This window comes from Rhipicephalus microplus, chromosome X (genome assembly GCF_043290135.1).
Source record: "Rhipicephalus microplus isolate Deutch F79 chromosome X, USDA_Rmic, whole genome shotgun sequence".
Classification (NCBI taxonomy): Eukaryota; Metazoa; Arthropoda; class Arachnida; order Ixodida; family Ixodidae; genus Rhipicephalus; species Rhipicephalus microplus.
In genome coordinates this window covers 61,008,327-61,020,441 of record NC_134710.1, presented here as the reverse complement: position 1 = coordinate 61,020,441, position 12,115 = coordinate 61,008,327, and the positions used below count along the sequence as shown (strand labels likewise).

Sequence of the window (12,115 nt, the reverse complement as noted above, 5' to 3'; positions counted from 1 at the left end):
TCTTGCGATGTTTGTTGGTAGGGAACCCCTTTTCATACATAAATCATTGTTGGATTTTTTAAGACACGTACGTAATTGTCATGTCATATATCCAGGCATTCTGTTACACAACCTCTCCAGAGAGGTCGCCTCTATGGTGGATACATTGTACAAAGCACCTGCTCGCGGCCCTTGTACACAAGGGCGTTGAGACGCACATGTGCTGAATGCCATATATTTCCACCATACTTTTATTATCGCAACCTTTTGCCATTCATTCTGACTGCACACATTTCAGGTCACTGTCATGATTTAATACTTCCTTGTTTTTACCCACGTAAGTGCGAGAAATTTTAAGGCCCCTATACAGCCATGTACCGTATCATTGTCCACATCTTTTATCTACTGAAATGATGCTTTTTGGTCATCAAATGGCCCTTGCGCTATAAAAGCACCACAATTATCATCAGTACGAGGTCTGTTAGAAAAGTATCCGATCTTTGGTGGAAGAAAAAAACTGGCATAATTATACCATTGGAAACCTAACCCCCCTCAAAGTAGTCCCCTTGAGACTCCAAACAGTTCTCCCAGTGCTGCTATTTTTGGAAGCATTCAAGAAGGCCTCTTTCTGAATGGAGCTCAGCTGTTGTTACAGCCATAATGTCCTCCCTTGTCTGAAATTGCTCTTCTTTCAATGTTTTCTTGAGTTTGGGAAACAGCCAGAAGTCACAGGTGGCCACATTAGGAGAGTAAGGAGCCTGTTTAACTGCCGGAGGATTGTCGTGATGGATGTGCCAGTTTCGTATTGACCACAACTCGGGTCTCTTGCGCCGCACAGCATCACATAGGCGACAGAGGACATCCCTGTAGTACTTGATTGTTTGACCCTGTGGTGCGTACTCGTGGTGTACTACATTGTGGGAGTCAAAAAACGCACTCAGCATCACTTTGACGTTGCTGCGCCCTTGGCAGGACTTCTTTGGTCTTGGACTGTGACGACTAAGGTTTGGTTTTCGGGTCGTACCCATACACCCAAGGCTCATCATGAGTGATGATGGTGTTCATGATGTCAATGTCACTGCTTGTGAAATCCAGCATGTCCAATGAGACTTTAACAAGAAGTTGCTTTTGCTCTATCGAGAGCAGTTTTGGCACCAATTTCTTCGCTACTTTCTTTATGGCCAAATCTTTGGTAATAATGGAATGTGCAGAGAAAGTGCTAATGTCCACCTCTTCTGCAATTTCCCGGATAGTTGCACGACGGTCCCACATCACCACAGCGTTCACTTCAGCAATCACCCGGTCATTGTGGCACGTTGATAGCCGACTGGAGCGTGGCTTGCTCTCCACCGATGTGCAGCAGTCCTTAAACTGGTTGGACCCACCCCTTAATCTGTGTGCAGCTCGTAGCATCATCATCGAAAGCCCTCTTGATCTTCCCAATGGTTTCCACTTGGCTGTTGCCCAGTTTCGGGCAGTGTTTTATGCAGTAGCTCAGCACCAGTCGCTCCGTCATTTTCCTTGCAATGAAAAAACCAACGAGAGCACTGCTCACTACCTCACTCAAACGTTGCATCTCAGTGACTTACGCTATTAGCAGGGGGGAAAAAATTCATGCATGCGCACTAAGGTTCAAGATTGGCTGATGCAAGCGTGCTTGTTTCAAATTCATCAGCTGCTTGCAAAAAAAATAAAATAAAAAATAAGGTCGAACGTTTTACTAACAGACCTCGTATGGTCGCTGACCTCTAAAAAAGTTGCTGGCAATCATTTGGAGCACTTATAGCATTTGTGCAGCCCTAAAAAAATAAAACAGAACTGTGCGCCAGTTTTTTTGTTTTTGCTACTGCTAAGGTCTCCGGCTCGGCAAATCCACATTTTAATCCTCAGAGTCTGGTAAAGGATTTCACTGGCATGGCAAATGCTAATGTAGACTTTATCATTGTTTGCTGAGTGCGGTGGTTTTAAATGTAAGCTTCCCTCTCTTTTTTTTTTTCTGATACCGCTCCAAATTTGGTTTTGGTGATAAAAAAAAAAAAACAGGCTTTTTTTTTTAGATATTCGTGCTCTAAAAGTAACATTTTGCTTCTCCAAAAATTGCTCCAAATTCTATTTCAGCTGTTGCACCCCTGTATATAGGCATTTTCTTCAGCTAGCATTTTGTCTTGGACACTGGAGCTAATTCACTCTGAAAAGCCTCCTCGAGTTATTGACAATTACCAAGTTTTTTGGGGGAAGTATTTAAATATTGAAGTATAGTCACTGAGTTTTGTCACTTTTGCTTACAGCACAGACCAAATGAATATGGAAGGCCAATGCAGATGATGTACAATGTTGCACAGGATTCATTCCTCACTCAGGATCTTCTAATGGAAATGGTAAGTAGCATTGCTGCATCTCACTAAAAAACCAATGATTTACTCCTTCATTCACAGTTACATTGTGCTAGTAAAGCCTGGGCCATGGCTCAAAAGGGAGGAAGCACTGTTTCGGTCAACTAGTACTCTACACTGACTTATGCCTTCTGTACCATAGCTTTGGGCTGTTACTGTGAAAGATTACCTTTTGAGCAGTGGTGCAGCCCCAATCCACAGGGAGAGAATAGAGTCATCCTTGCACTTGCTTATGGAATAAAATGTCAATTTAGGAAGTTATACATGTACTTTAACCTATTTACATCGTCTTCAGCAACTACATCCCGTTAGCTCAAGAAATCATGCATTTCATTTGGATTACTTGAAGTTTTGATGTGGTGCTTAATTCCGTGCACAGTGCAGATTGAATATCTTTGGTGATCTAGAGTTTTTCAAGCCAAAAAGCTGTTCTTTTGGGTTCTAAACTTCATCAGGCATATATTCAGAAAAATCTCTGTGACATGGATCTGGGGGATCACAAGAAATAACAAAAAAATAATGCTACAAAAGAAAACCAGTATGCGCTTTTATTTACTGCAGGGCTGCAGCTGTGTCATAGACAGCTGTGAATGATTGCCAGTAAAGTTTTTAGACACCAGTGGTCATGATGGTGCTCGTGAATTAGGCACATGTGTGTAAATGTGATGATCCTATGACAGGTGGTAGCCGCTTCTTTATATTAGTGCACTTTTTTATATGACACCACTAAACTGCAGTAAGAGTAACTTAAGCATGCCGCATGCAATAGACCAAGGCACGGAAAATATTAGAACGGCTGTCATTTGTGTGTTCTCCCCCCTTTCTTTGTGGTGGAGTGGGGTCTGCTTTTTGCAAAATTTTCGGCTGTACCCGTACAATTTGGAGCATTGTTAAAAATGATTGTTTTGTAAAAGAACAGTCAACGTCACCTACAGTTAAAGCTTGTGAATTCAAACTTGCTTAATTTGAACTTAATTAATTTGAATAACAGCCCTGGTTCCGGCACAGTGCTATGTATATCTGCGGGGGAAAACTCCCGGTAATTTGATTGTGTCGATATCGACAATGGTCGCTTCAAATTGGAAGCCTCTGGTTTTCATCACTCCTCACTGCAGCCCAAATTGTCTAGTTGTACAAAACAACTAAACAGCAGCATTTCTCAGCAGATGAGAATTCATACACTGCCCTAGCTCTTAAGCATGCTGCAAACAATGGAGTCATGACAGAAGAAATGCAAGCAAATGCGAATTATTGGTTATCTTTAATTTTGAATGCATTAACTGTGCCATCTAAATAACGTGTTTTGGAGCAAGAATAGCATCATGTATTTTAAAAATTAAGACTCACTGCTTACATGAATGGTTGTCAGTGCTTGTTTCTTTCATATCCCTGACTAATTGTGTTTGCTGTTAGAGCTATAATAAATTTATTTATTTAGCCACCTGCCATAAACATGTAGTAGTGCCTAATTTGTGATGTGTCCAGAGGTGGCTTCTTATGGTTCTGCCGGTGCATTGTGGCATGATGACCGTTCATTCCAGTATTTTTCTGTTAATTGGAACTCTGCTTAATTCAAACAATTTTATAGTACCCTTCGAGTTTCAATTAACAAGCTTTTATCGTATCAGCACAGGCATATTTACTGTATAAGCATACAGACTTAGGTGCATCGGGGCCTCCAAGATTTGCACGCAGCATTTCGGAGATTATAACACACTGGTGATGTGTGATGCTGACAACCAGCAAAACTGGCAGCGAGGCGCCCATGCCAATGGTGCCTGCACTCACTCTTGATGGCAGTAACTTTCATGGCCATGTGGGTGGCACCTGCTCGCATGTGAGGTGTAGTGTGCATTCGTATCCGTATCAAATGTTGCAGGGCAAAAATTGGTTTTTTAACAACCATGCTCTAGCAAATCGCAGGCTATTGGGCCTTGATCAGGATCACAGAAAAATTTGTATCGCCCTGAAATTTATACAAGCCTGATCATATAACTAAGATTCTACAGTAATGTGTTGTTTTTTGAAAGAGCTTCTAACACAAGACAAAAGATACGTGTCTGGTGCCGGTGTCACATAGTGCACTACTAATCGCAGTCAATTACGATCGGTATGAAATTTATCAACAATGATTTATCATGCTCTTTGCGTGAGGAAGTCAATAACAGTAAAAAAAAACTTAACCCAGATGCCGCCTGATCGCGATCGAAAATGGACATGTGACACCGGTATAATGGTTGAGGCTAGGCCTCTCAGTATGTAGTATTGGAAATTCATGGGAGTGCCAACCTATGATTAACTTGCTCAAAAAGTAAATAAAATGCCTAAACAGTTATCTCCAAGACAGACTCATGTATGGGGCCGATTGACAGGTGGCACTGCCATTCATGAACATGCGCAGATAAGTTTTGTCTCTGCCTTCTTTTCCACCACAATGCAACCATTGAATTGGTCGTTGGAATTTGTATTGTATGGTCCTATTTTCTTGTGTTTACATGTCTGGTTGAGGCTCCTTACTGTCATTCATGAGAGAATGCTGTCTGCAAGAAAATTGAGATTTTTGTGAATTAACTAGGGGGGGGGGGGGGGGCTCATCATTGGCTGTTTTTACCAGAAATGCTCAAATGAAGTGAGCTCAGTTGTGGTGCAAAAGAGGTTAAACTGCAAACCAAGGCTTTTCAGGGGCAACTTATCTATACTGGTGCTGCCACTTTACTATACTGGTGCTGCCAGTTTATAGACATATCCTAATCCTAACCTGTACTCGATCAGTGGAGAAGGATAGAATAAGCTGTTAATAAGAGCGATAAGCAGAATGTGTGAGATTTAGGACAAATATGTATTCCACACTGACATCTAGGTATTTATTGTTTTGCAAGAACTTAAAAATGCAGTTCACTGGCTCCAGTCATTCAAACCTGGAGGTGTTCTATGTGGATTCGGGGAAGGGGGGGGGGGGGGGGGGGTGAATCATGTCCCTCTAAATCTCTTAATGAATATTCTAAGATATTCACAGTATTGGTCCTTGGGGAAGGGTGAAAGTAAAATCACTCTAATCATTTGTGAGAATACCAGTGATTCTACAGTTTTTATATGCTGTAGACTGAAGCATATTAAACTATTCATCTGTTTCCACAGCGCCTGCTGTCGGAGTACTATCGTGGATCACCAGACGCTCTCAACTTTTGCAAGGACTTTGAGCCACATAACATTAGCTACTGGGAAAAACTGAAACGCTCGCTGACATCCAAGCTTCCACGTGATCTGCAGGTCACGAGTGGCGACACGCAAGGGCAAGCTGTTGATCACTTCTGGGAATTTGTGAAGGGCCTCATCATGCCGGTGTAGTGGCGCTGTGTGCTTATGAAGCAGTCTCTGGACAACCTGAGCCGCTGGTTTCAGTGCGGTGTTGCCTTGTAAAGTCTGTGACTTTGCCAGAAATTTACAACATTTTAAGCAAGTACGCACACATAGCATCTTGCAGTGGAGCTCTGTAGTATCATTGGGCAGGTAGAGGTATTTTATCATTTAACTGAAGAGTTTCACCATGTGGCCAGTTTAACAGCAGTGCATCACTTTGAGCATCATCGATTGAAGCTAGTGTCGCAACTGTCTGGTGTGATATGTCATGCCATACAACTCACTCTAGCTCTTTTTTGCCAAACTATAAGCACCAATCTGCCATTTAGTGCAAATATATTCTCTGGAAGCCTTTATACTAGTTTTAATTATACCTGTCAAGTATTTTAACTGCCTCTTTGTAGATAATTTTGAAAATAGGCAAAATCATTAGTATATGCATGCTTTTAGTGTAATCATTATTATATGTATGTAGGCCTTCATTTTTTTTCCCTTGTCTTTTTGCCGGGTGTAAAACCTAGTGCTTTTATACATTTTGTAGACAATGTTTATCGTGCCAGTTCCACTCTACTTGAAGCGAAGGGCATACTTTACTGTTTTAGCCCATTATTTCAGTGTTCTTTATTTACTCGTTTCAAGCTTCGTTTTAAATGTTCGCAGATTGTTTCTTGTAGTTTTAGAAATGTTTTATGACCACGGCAGGTTTTTACAAGTACTGCAAATCCTTGTTTTCTTGTATATATTTCATCTGTGCCAGAATTGCGTATTTTTCTGTGCTGTGTTAAGATGTCATAGCTCAACACAACTGCATCAGGTCTTGAAAGTGCTTACGTCTTCTCACAGCTCAAACATATTTTCTGATAAATATTTTAAAGTTTGTTCGCTGTTGCAAATCATGTGAAATGATCTTTCACAAGTCATCAAATCATTTCGAATGTGTGTGCAAATGGGAGTGTGTGATTTGTGTCATCTTCTAGCGATGTGTGCTGTGTTTGCTAGTATGTGTAATGTAAAGGTTGGGCGTTTCATGGTGCGGAAAAGAAATGACAATACCGTATTTAGTTGTGCAGTGAACAGGCATTTTTTTTCCTGGAAAAAAAAAGGATAGGGTGCTTTGCTCGGTGCGTTCATTGATGGGGCCCTGAAACACTTTTTTGAGTAACTACGGAACTAATTCACTGGAAAAGCGTATTGGTTCTCAAATTCAATGGTGCAAAAATTTTAAGAATCCGTCCAGTACAAGCGGAGTTACAAAGCTTTGTCACACGCTGCAATCGCATTCTCTCGTCCTGACGAAAGTGCTGGAAACTAAGCAGGGAAGAATGGGGGGGGCAAAGAAAAAACGTCATGTTCGCGTCGTGACCTTGAGTACTTCTTTTCCTCAAATACGTGGCTTTTTCAGTGTGATCGCATGCGCACGCGTGGGCGAGTGAAGGCGCCTCGCGGCGATCTCTGTAATAACCGAGCGCACCATGTTCAAATTAGCCAATGGCTGACGTATAGGGGATCTACGAGTGATTTTTGGGCGTCTTACGTCATTTGTCAAGGTAAGAGAAAGCAGTTTATAGCTGACTTTGATAATTTATTGGGAATTCCAGGCTGCATGCTGCACTCTAACATTTGGCTCGTGTGTTCTCAGGAGCGTCTACTACCGATCGGCAGCGTTTTCTGACCATGCTCAAAAAGTGTTGCAGGGCACCTTTAATATTACAAAAACTTTTTGGGATGAGCAACAAATACAAGAATGCAAAAAAGTGCCAGCTTCACCTGAGCAAGAGCGAGACAATGAATGTGGTAGCAAAAGACTGAAATATTATACAGAATAGGTATAGCAGCTCACTCCTTTACAAAACACATCTGCTGCTGTAAGTGAAGTTACCTTCGGGCTGTCTATGGCTCCAGCACTAACTTTGCGATGAGAGCACAACATGCGCGTCTTCTCTAAATTATACGCAATCGTCCCCCCCACGCTTTCTTCAAATGCCCGGTCGCCCTCTTCGTCACGCCTGCAGCTGTCTGTGAAGCTCACAACAACCTGTCTGAGTCGTCAAAGTCTACGGGAGCAGCAGCCGTGAGCCTGCGGATTACAGAAGGAAGAGGATGACGACGATCGCAGGTGCGCTCGGTGACACACGGCAGCCGCTGGCAGCGGGCAGTTGCGGCCGAGGCTTAGAGCAATAAAAAAGGTTCCTGGTGTAGCTCCACGTTTTCCCTGCAGGATTCCGGGCTGAGCAGCCTTGAACCCCTACATTTGGCGCTCAATGGGAAGAACCCTGCCCCTGGGTCACAGAAATTTCGGTACCTGTCAGTTTGCGACCATGGCCCTGATGACGCCACTGACCGTGCCCGCCTTTTCCGGTCAAGACGCAAGGGAATCGGTCGTTGACGTCATTGAAAATCTTTTCGTGTACTCGACCGGTAGTGGCTTCTCAGAGTCCGGTGTGCTCCGGCGGGTCCTCCCAGTTGCCCTGCCTGGTGCCGCAAAACGATGGCGACGTATTCAACCACCCTTTCAGTCCTGGAACCATTTCGTCACGGCATTGCGGGAAGAGTTTCTGCCCCTCGCCTACGACTACCGGATGTGGCGTGAGCTCGACCCCCGAACGCAACATCCAGAGGAGGGTCTGCGCGATTGTGTTCGGGCCATGCAGGAGCTCCTCCGTCAAGCGGACCTCACTGCTTCTCAGACCGTTAAAAGATTCGCACGTTATGCGGCACTGCCACCCCCATTTCCAGCCACACCTGTTGGATCGCTCTTTTTTATCCCTGAAAGAGTTTGCTCGCTTTGCTCGGCAAATTGCCGACCCATCTACTCTGCCCGTACCCACTTTCGCAGAGGAGGGAGGTGAGCTCCATGGAGGCGTGGAAGAGGCCCATTGGTGTCGACAGAGTTCATGGGATGTCGCCGACATTGGAGCAGGCGCTGGCGTAATGTGGGACATTGACATGACATGAGACGGCCCTGCAGAGCGAGTGAGGGCAGTGATTATGAATGCGGTCACAAAGTCCCGCAATGACGAAGCAGCAGACGTGAAAAGAAGGAAGAAGACGAGGAATAAGAGAAAGAAACCGAGAGTAACGGAATGCAGGGGCGCAGGAATAACACCAGATGAATCGGAGTCTTGTGCAGAGGTGGTTCGTGCTTGTGACCTTGAGAGGGACAAGGCTTCCCTTAAAGCCGAAGTGGATCGTCTGGAGCATACAACCCACATCAGACAGTGGGAACGCAAGTTGGGAAGCTTGGCTGATGCACGTGATGGTCTCGAGCACGAGCATGACGTCTACAAGTCCAAGGCAACCATCATGATTGCCGAGAAGAACCACCACATTTCTGAACTGAAGGACAAGGTTCGTACACTGGAGAAAAGGTTGGCTGAGGACTCGCTGGAGCACAGTCGCATGAACAGGCTGCTTGAAAATTCCCAAAAACGTCTCAAGGATCATTAGGAGCAGTGTGCCAGGTTTGAGAGCCAGTTGCTGAGAGGAACACTGAACTGTCAAACATGCGACGCAAACACGAAGAGGAGCTCCAACGGCAGCACGTACTTCAAGACTCACAGGTAGATGAGCTACTTAAGCAGGCATCTGATTTCCGTGCGCAGCTTGCCCATGCCCAGGAGGAGTATGACTGAGAGGCAAGTCAGGTGCAAGCACTAACTGTGAAACTGAGTAAGAAGGTAGTTGAGTGCAGTGAGAACGAGAAGTGCATCCAAGGGCTCGAGGCCGGCCAGAGGACTTTGTTGGCAAAGGTCTCCGAACTATAAAAGCAGCTCAGTGTTCTGTTGCACACACACGAGAAGAAGGGGATTAAACAAAACAGCATGAAGGAAGAGCTTGCTGAGCTGAAGCACGTGCTTGTCTCGGCCGATGGAGAACAAGCGACTGATGAAGGAGCTTGAGACGAGAAAGATGCAAGTGGGAAACTCGGAACAATCCACATTGGGAGAATATTTGACGCAGCTGCAGGAATCCATGGAGAGGACGAGAGAGAAGTTGGAGCAGTTAGAGGAATCTGCGGAAAACACAAGCAACTGCATCAGCGTGTGTGGCCTAGCATGTAACGTGGCTGTCCTCGAGGACCAAAGCTTCATCGAGAGAGAATGCAAAATGCGGTCCGGTATCCAAAACAGCGAGGATTCAGAAGTGAGCATCGGAGGCGTATGCAGTCTGAGCTTCGTCAGGGATGTCACGACCCCATGGCTGTTGGGGTAACCAGCGTTCGAAGACTGCCACATGGAGGAGTGGCCGCCACCGATACACCAACGGTCCGGACAGTTACGACAACGACCACAACATACGATGAGCACAACAGATTACAGCTCGCCAGCACCGGTGCTGCACCAGGAGTATTGACGTTGCATCCTGCTCTCCCCGACAACTGTGGTCGTCAACCTGAGTTATTCCAGTGCGCCTCCATCTTGGGGCGGCGGCGGGGTTGACTCCTCTGCACGGATTGACTGTCCCGGCATGTGGTCTTGTGTGCCATGTGCGATCCGTCGCGGGCAGGGTTAGCAGCTAGCGCATCACCTCCCTCTTTCGACTTTTGCCGAAGGGGAATGACAGAGCAAAGTGCCAATGAGCCATCAATATTTGTTGAAGAACCTTTACAGGTACGTTTGAGACACCCAACTTCTATTCTTAAGAATGAAGGTTGTCACATATTTGATGTTTTTTTTCCCCGATGTTTGTGTGCATGCCTAAAATGAAAGTATTTTCATACCCTGCACGATTTCATTATAACAAGGTTCAGCTGTATAACGCCCACTACAGCACTGCAGTGCATGTGCAATGTAGCCCACACAGTTATACATTGTACAGTACATATTGACGCGTGTGTACTGGTGGACAAAAACGACGATAAGGGGATTTGGCGGACACCAGATAGTGGAGCTCTGGCTGAAAGAAGAAAAAGAAGGTGATCTTGCTGTTCAGCTGCTGAGAATCGCTGTGTCAACGTTTTTCGGCCTTTTGTTTGCGCTGTACTCCCACTGGGAGCCGTTCATCTAGCTCGGACGCATTGCCACCCATTGCAACTCCCGTTCACCAGTTCAGTCGGCAGCAGATAGGCCTCACGCCATAGTTCACTCCTTCCACGGAACCTCGCAGGTGCGGATTACTTCTCTAAATGGCCAACGCCAGTCCGCAACCGACGCCCCAAGGTCCCCCGCCGACACAGCCTTCACAGGTAACCATCTTTCAACCGCTGGTTCCCGATCACATTGGTAGCAGCGCCCATGAAGATGTTGACGACTAGCTTGAACACTATGAGTGTTTTGCCAAGATTACCCTGTGGCCTGAACAAGAAAAGCTCTCACGCGTCTATTTTTACCTTGACGGCGGTGCGAAAATTTGGTATGAGAACAGAGAAGCCAGTCTGTTCACTTGGGGCGACTTCCGAAAACAGCTTGTCGACACGTTCGCCAATGTGGATCGACGCGACCGTGCGCAGCAGCTGTTGGAGCTACGGGTTCAAAACCCCAATGAAACCGTTGCTATGTTCGCTGAAGATATGACTCGTCTTTTTCGTCGAGCTCTCTGTGTCGTCGTTTTGTTCTCGCGCTATAACTATCGTCGTTTTGTTCTCGCACTATAACTATCGTCATGCCATACCAACTAGCCCAAGCTGCCACACTTCTGAGCGAAGATAGGAAGTTGAGCTACCTCATGCGCGGCGTTAAAGAGCAACGTTTCGCCGAGCTACTGCGCCACCCTCCAAGTAACGTAGTTGACTTTATCAAGGAGGCCACGGCTATTGAGCGCGCCCTCCATCCCAGCTCCCAGCGAGACCTCATTAGCGAGATAGTTCACGGAGAACTACAAAAGTTCCGGACTACGGTTGCTCAAACCCCCGTTGCGTCCGTCGCTGAACTGGTACGCGACAAAATCCGCTACGCATTTTCTACCACTGGTCCTGATGACGAGCACCGTCCCATGAGCTATGCTGATGCTCTCCGACGTTCACCATCTGGTATATCGCCGCCACACCGACCAGTGCCAACGGCCCCTTGAGTGCAGTGAGAAGGAGAAGTGCATCCAAGGGCTCGAGGCCGACCAGAGGACTTTGTTGGCAAAATCTCCGAACTCTAAAAGCAGCTCAGTGTTCTGTTGCACACACACGAGAAGAAGGGGATTAAACAAAACAGCATGAAGAAAGAGCTTGCAGAGCTGAAGCAGGTGCTTGTCTCGGCCGATGGAGAACAAGCGACTGATGAAGGAGCTTCAGACGAGAAAGATGCAAGTGGGAAACTCGGAACAATACAGACTGGGAGAAGATTTGACGCAGCTGTAGGAATCCATGGAGAGGACGAGAGAGAAGTTGGAGCAGTTAGAGGAATCTGCGGAAAACACAAGCAACTGCATCAGCGTGTCTGGCCTGGCATGTA

At 45.8% G+C, this 12,115-nt stretch overlaps 1 protein-coding gene across 4 annotated transcripts in view; it reads left to right on the top strand.

The window, feature by feature from the left end:
• LOC119176096 (MPN domain-containing protein) overlaps window positions 1-12,115 on the top strand; it is a 98,296-nt gene that overhangs the window by 72,612 nt on the left and 13,569 nt on the right. For 3 of the 4 annotated variants that reach the window (XM_075876911.1, XM_075876910.1, XM_075876912.1), the window contains 2 exons: window positions 2,268-2,357; window positions 5,511-5,665. In XM_075876911.1, the coding sequence (XP_075733026.1) occupies window positions 2,268-2,357; window positions 5,511-5,665 (245 nt within the window). Of the gene's footprint in view, window positions 1-2,267; window positions 2,358-5,510; window positions 6,976-12,115 lie in introns of those variants that run through there. The other variant, XM_037427227.2, reaches the window with a different exon arrangement.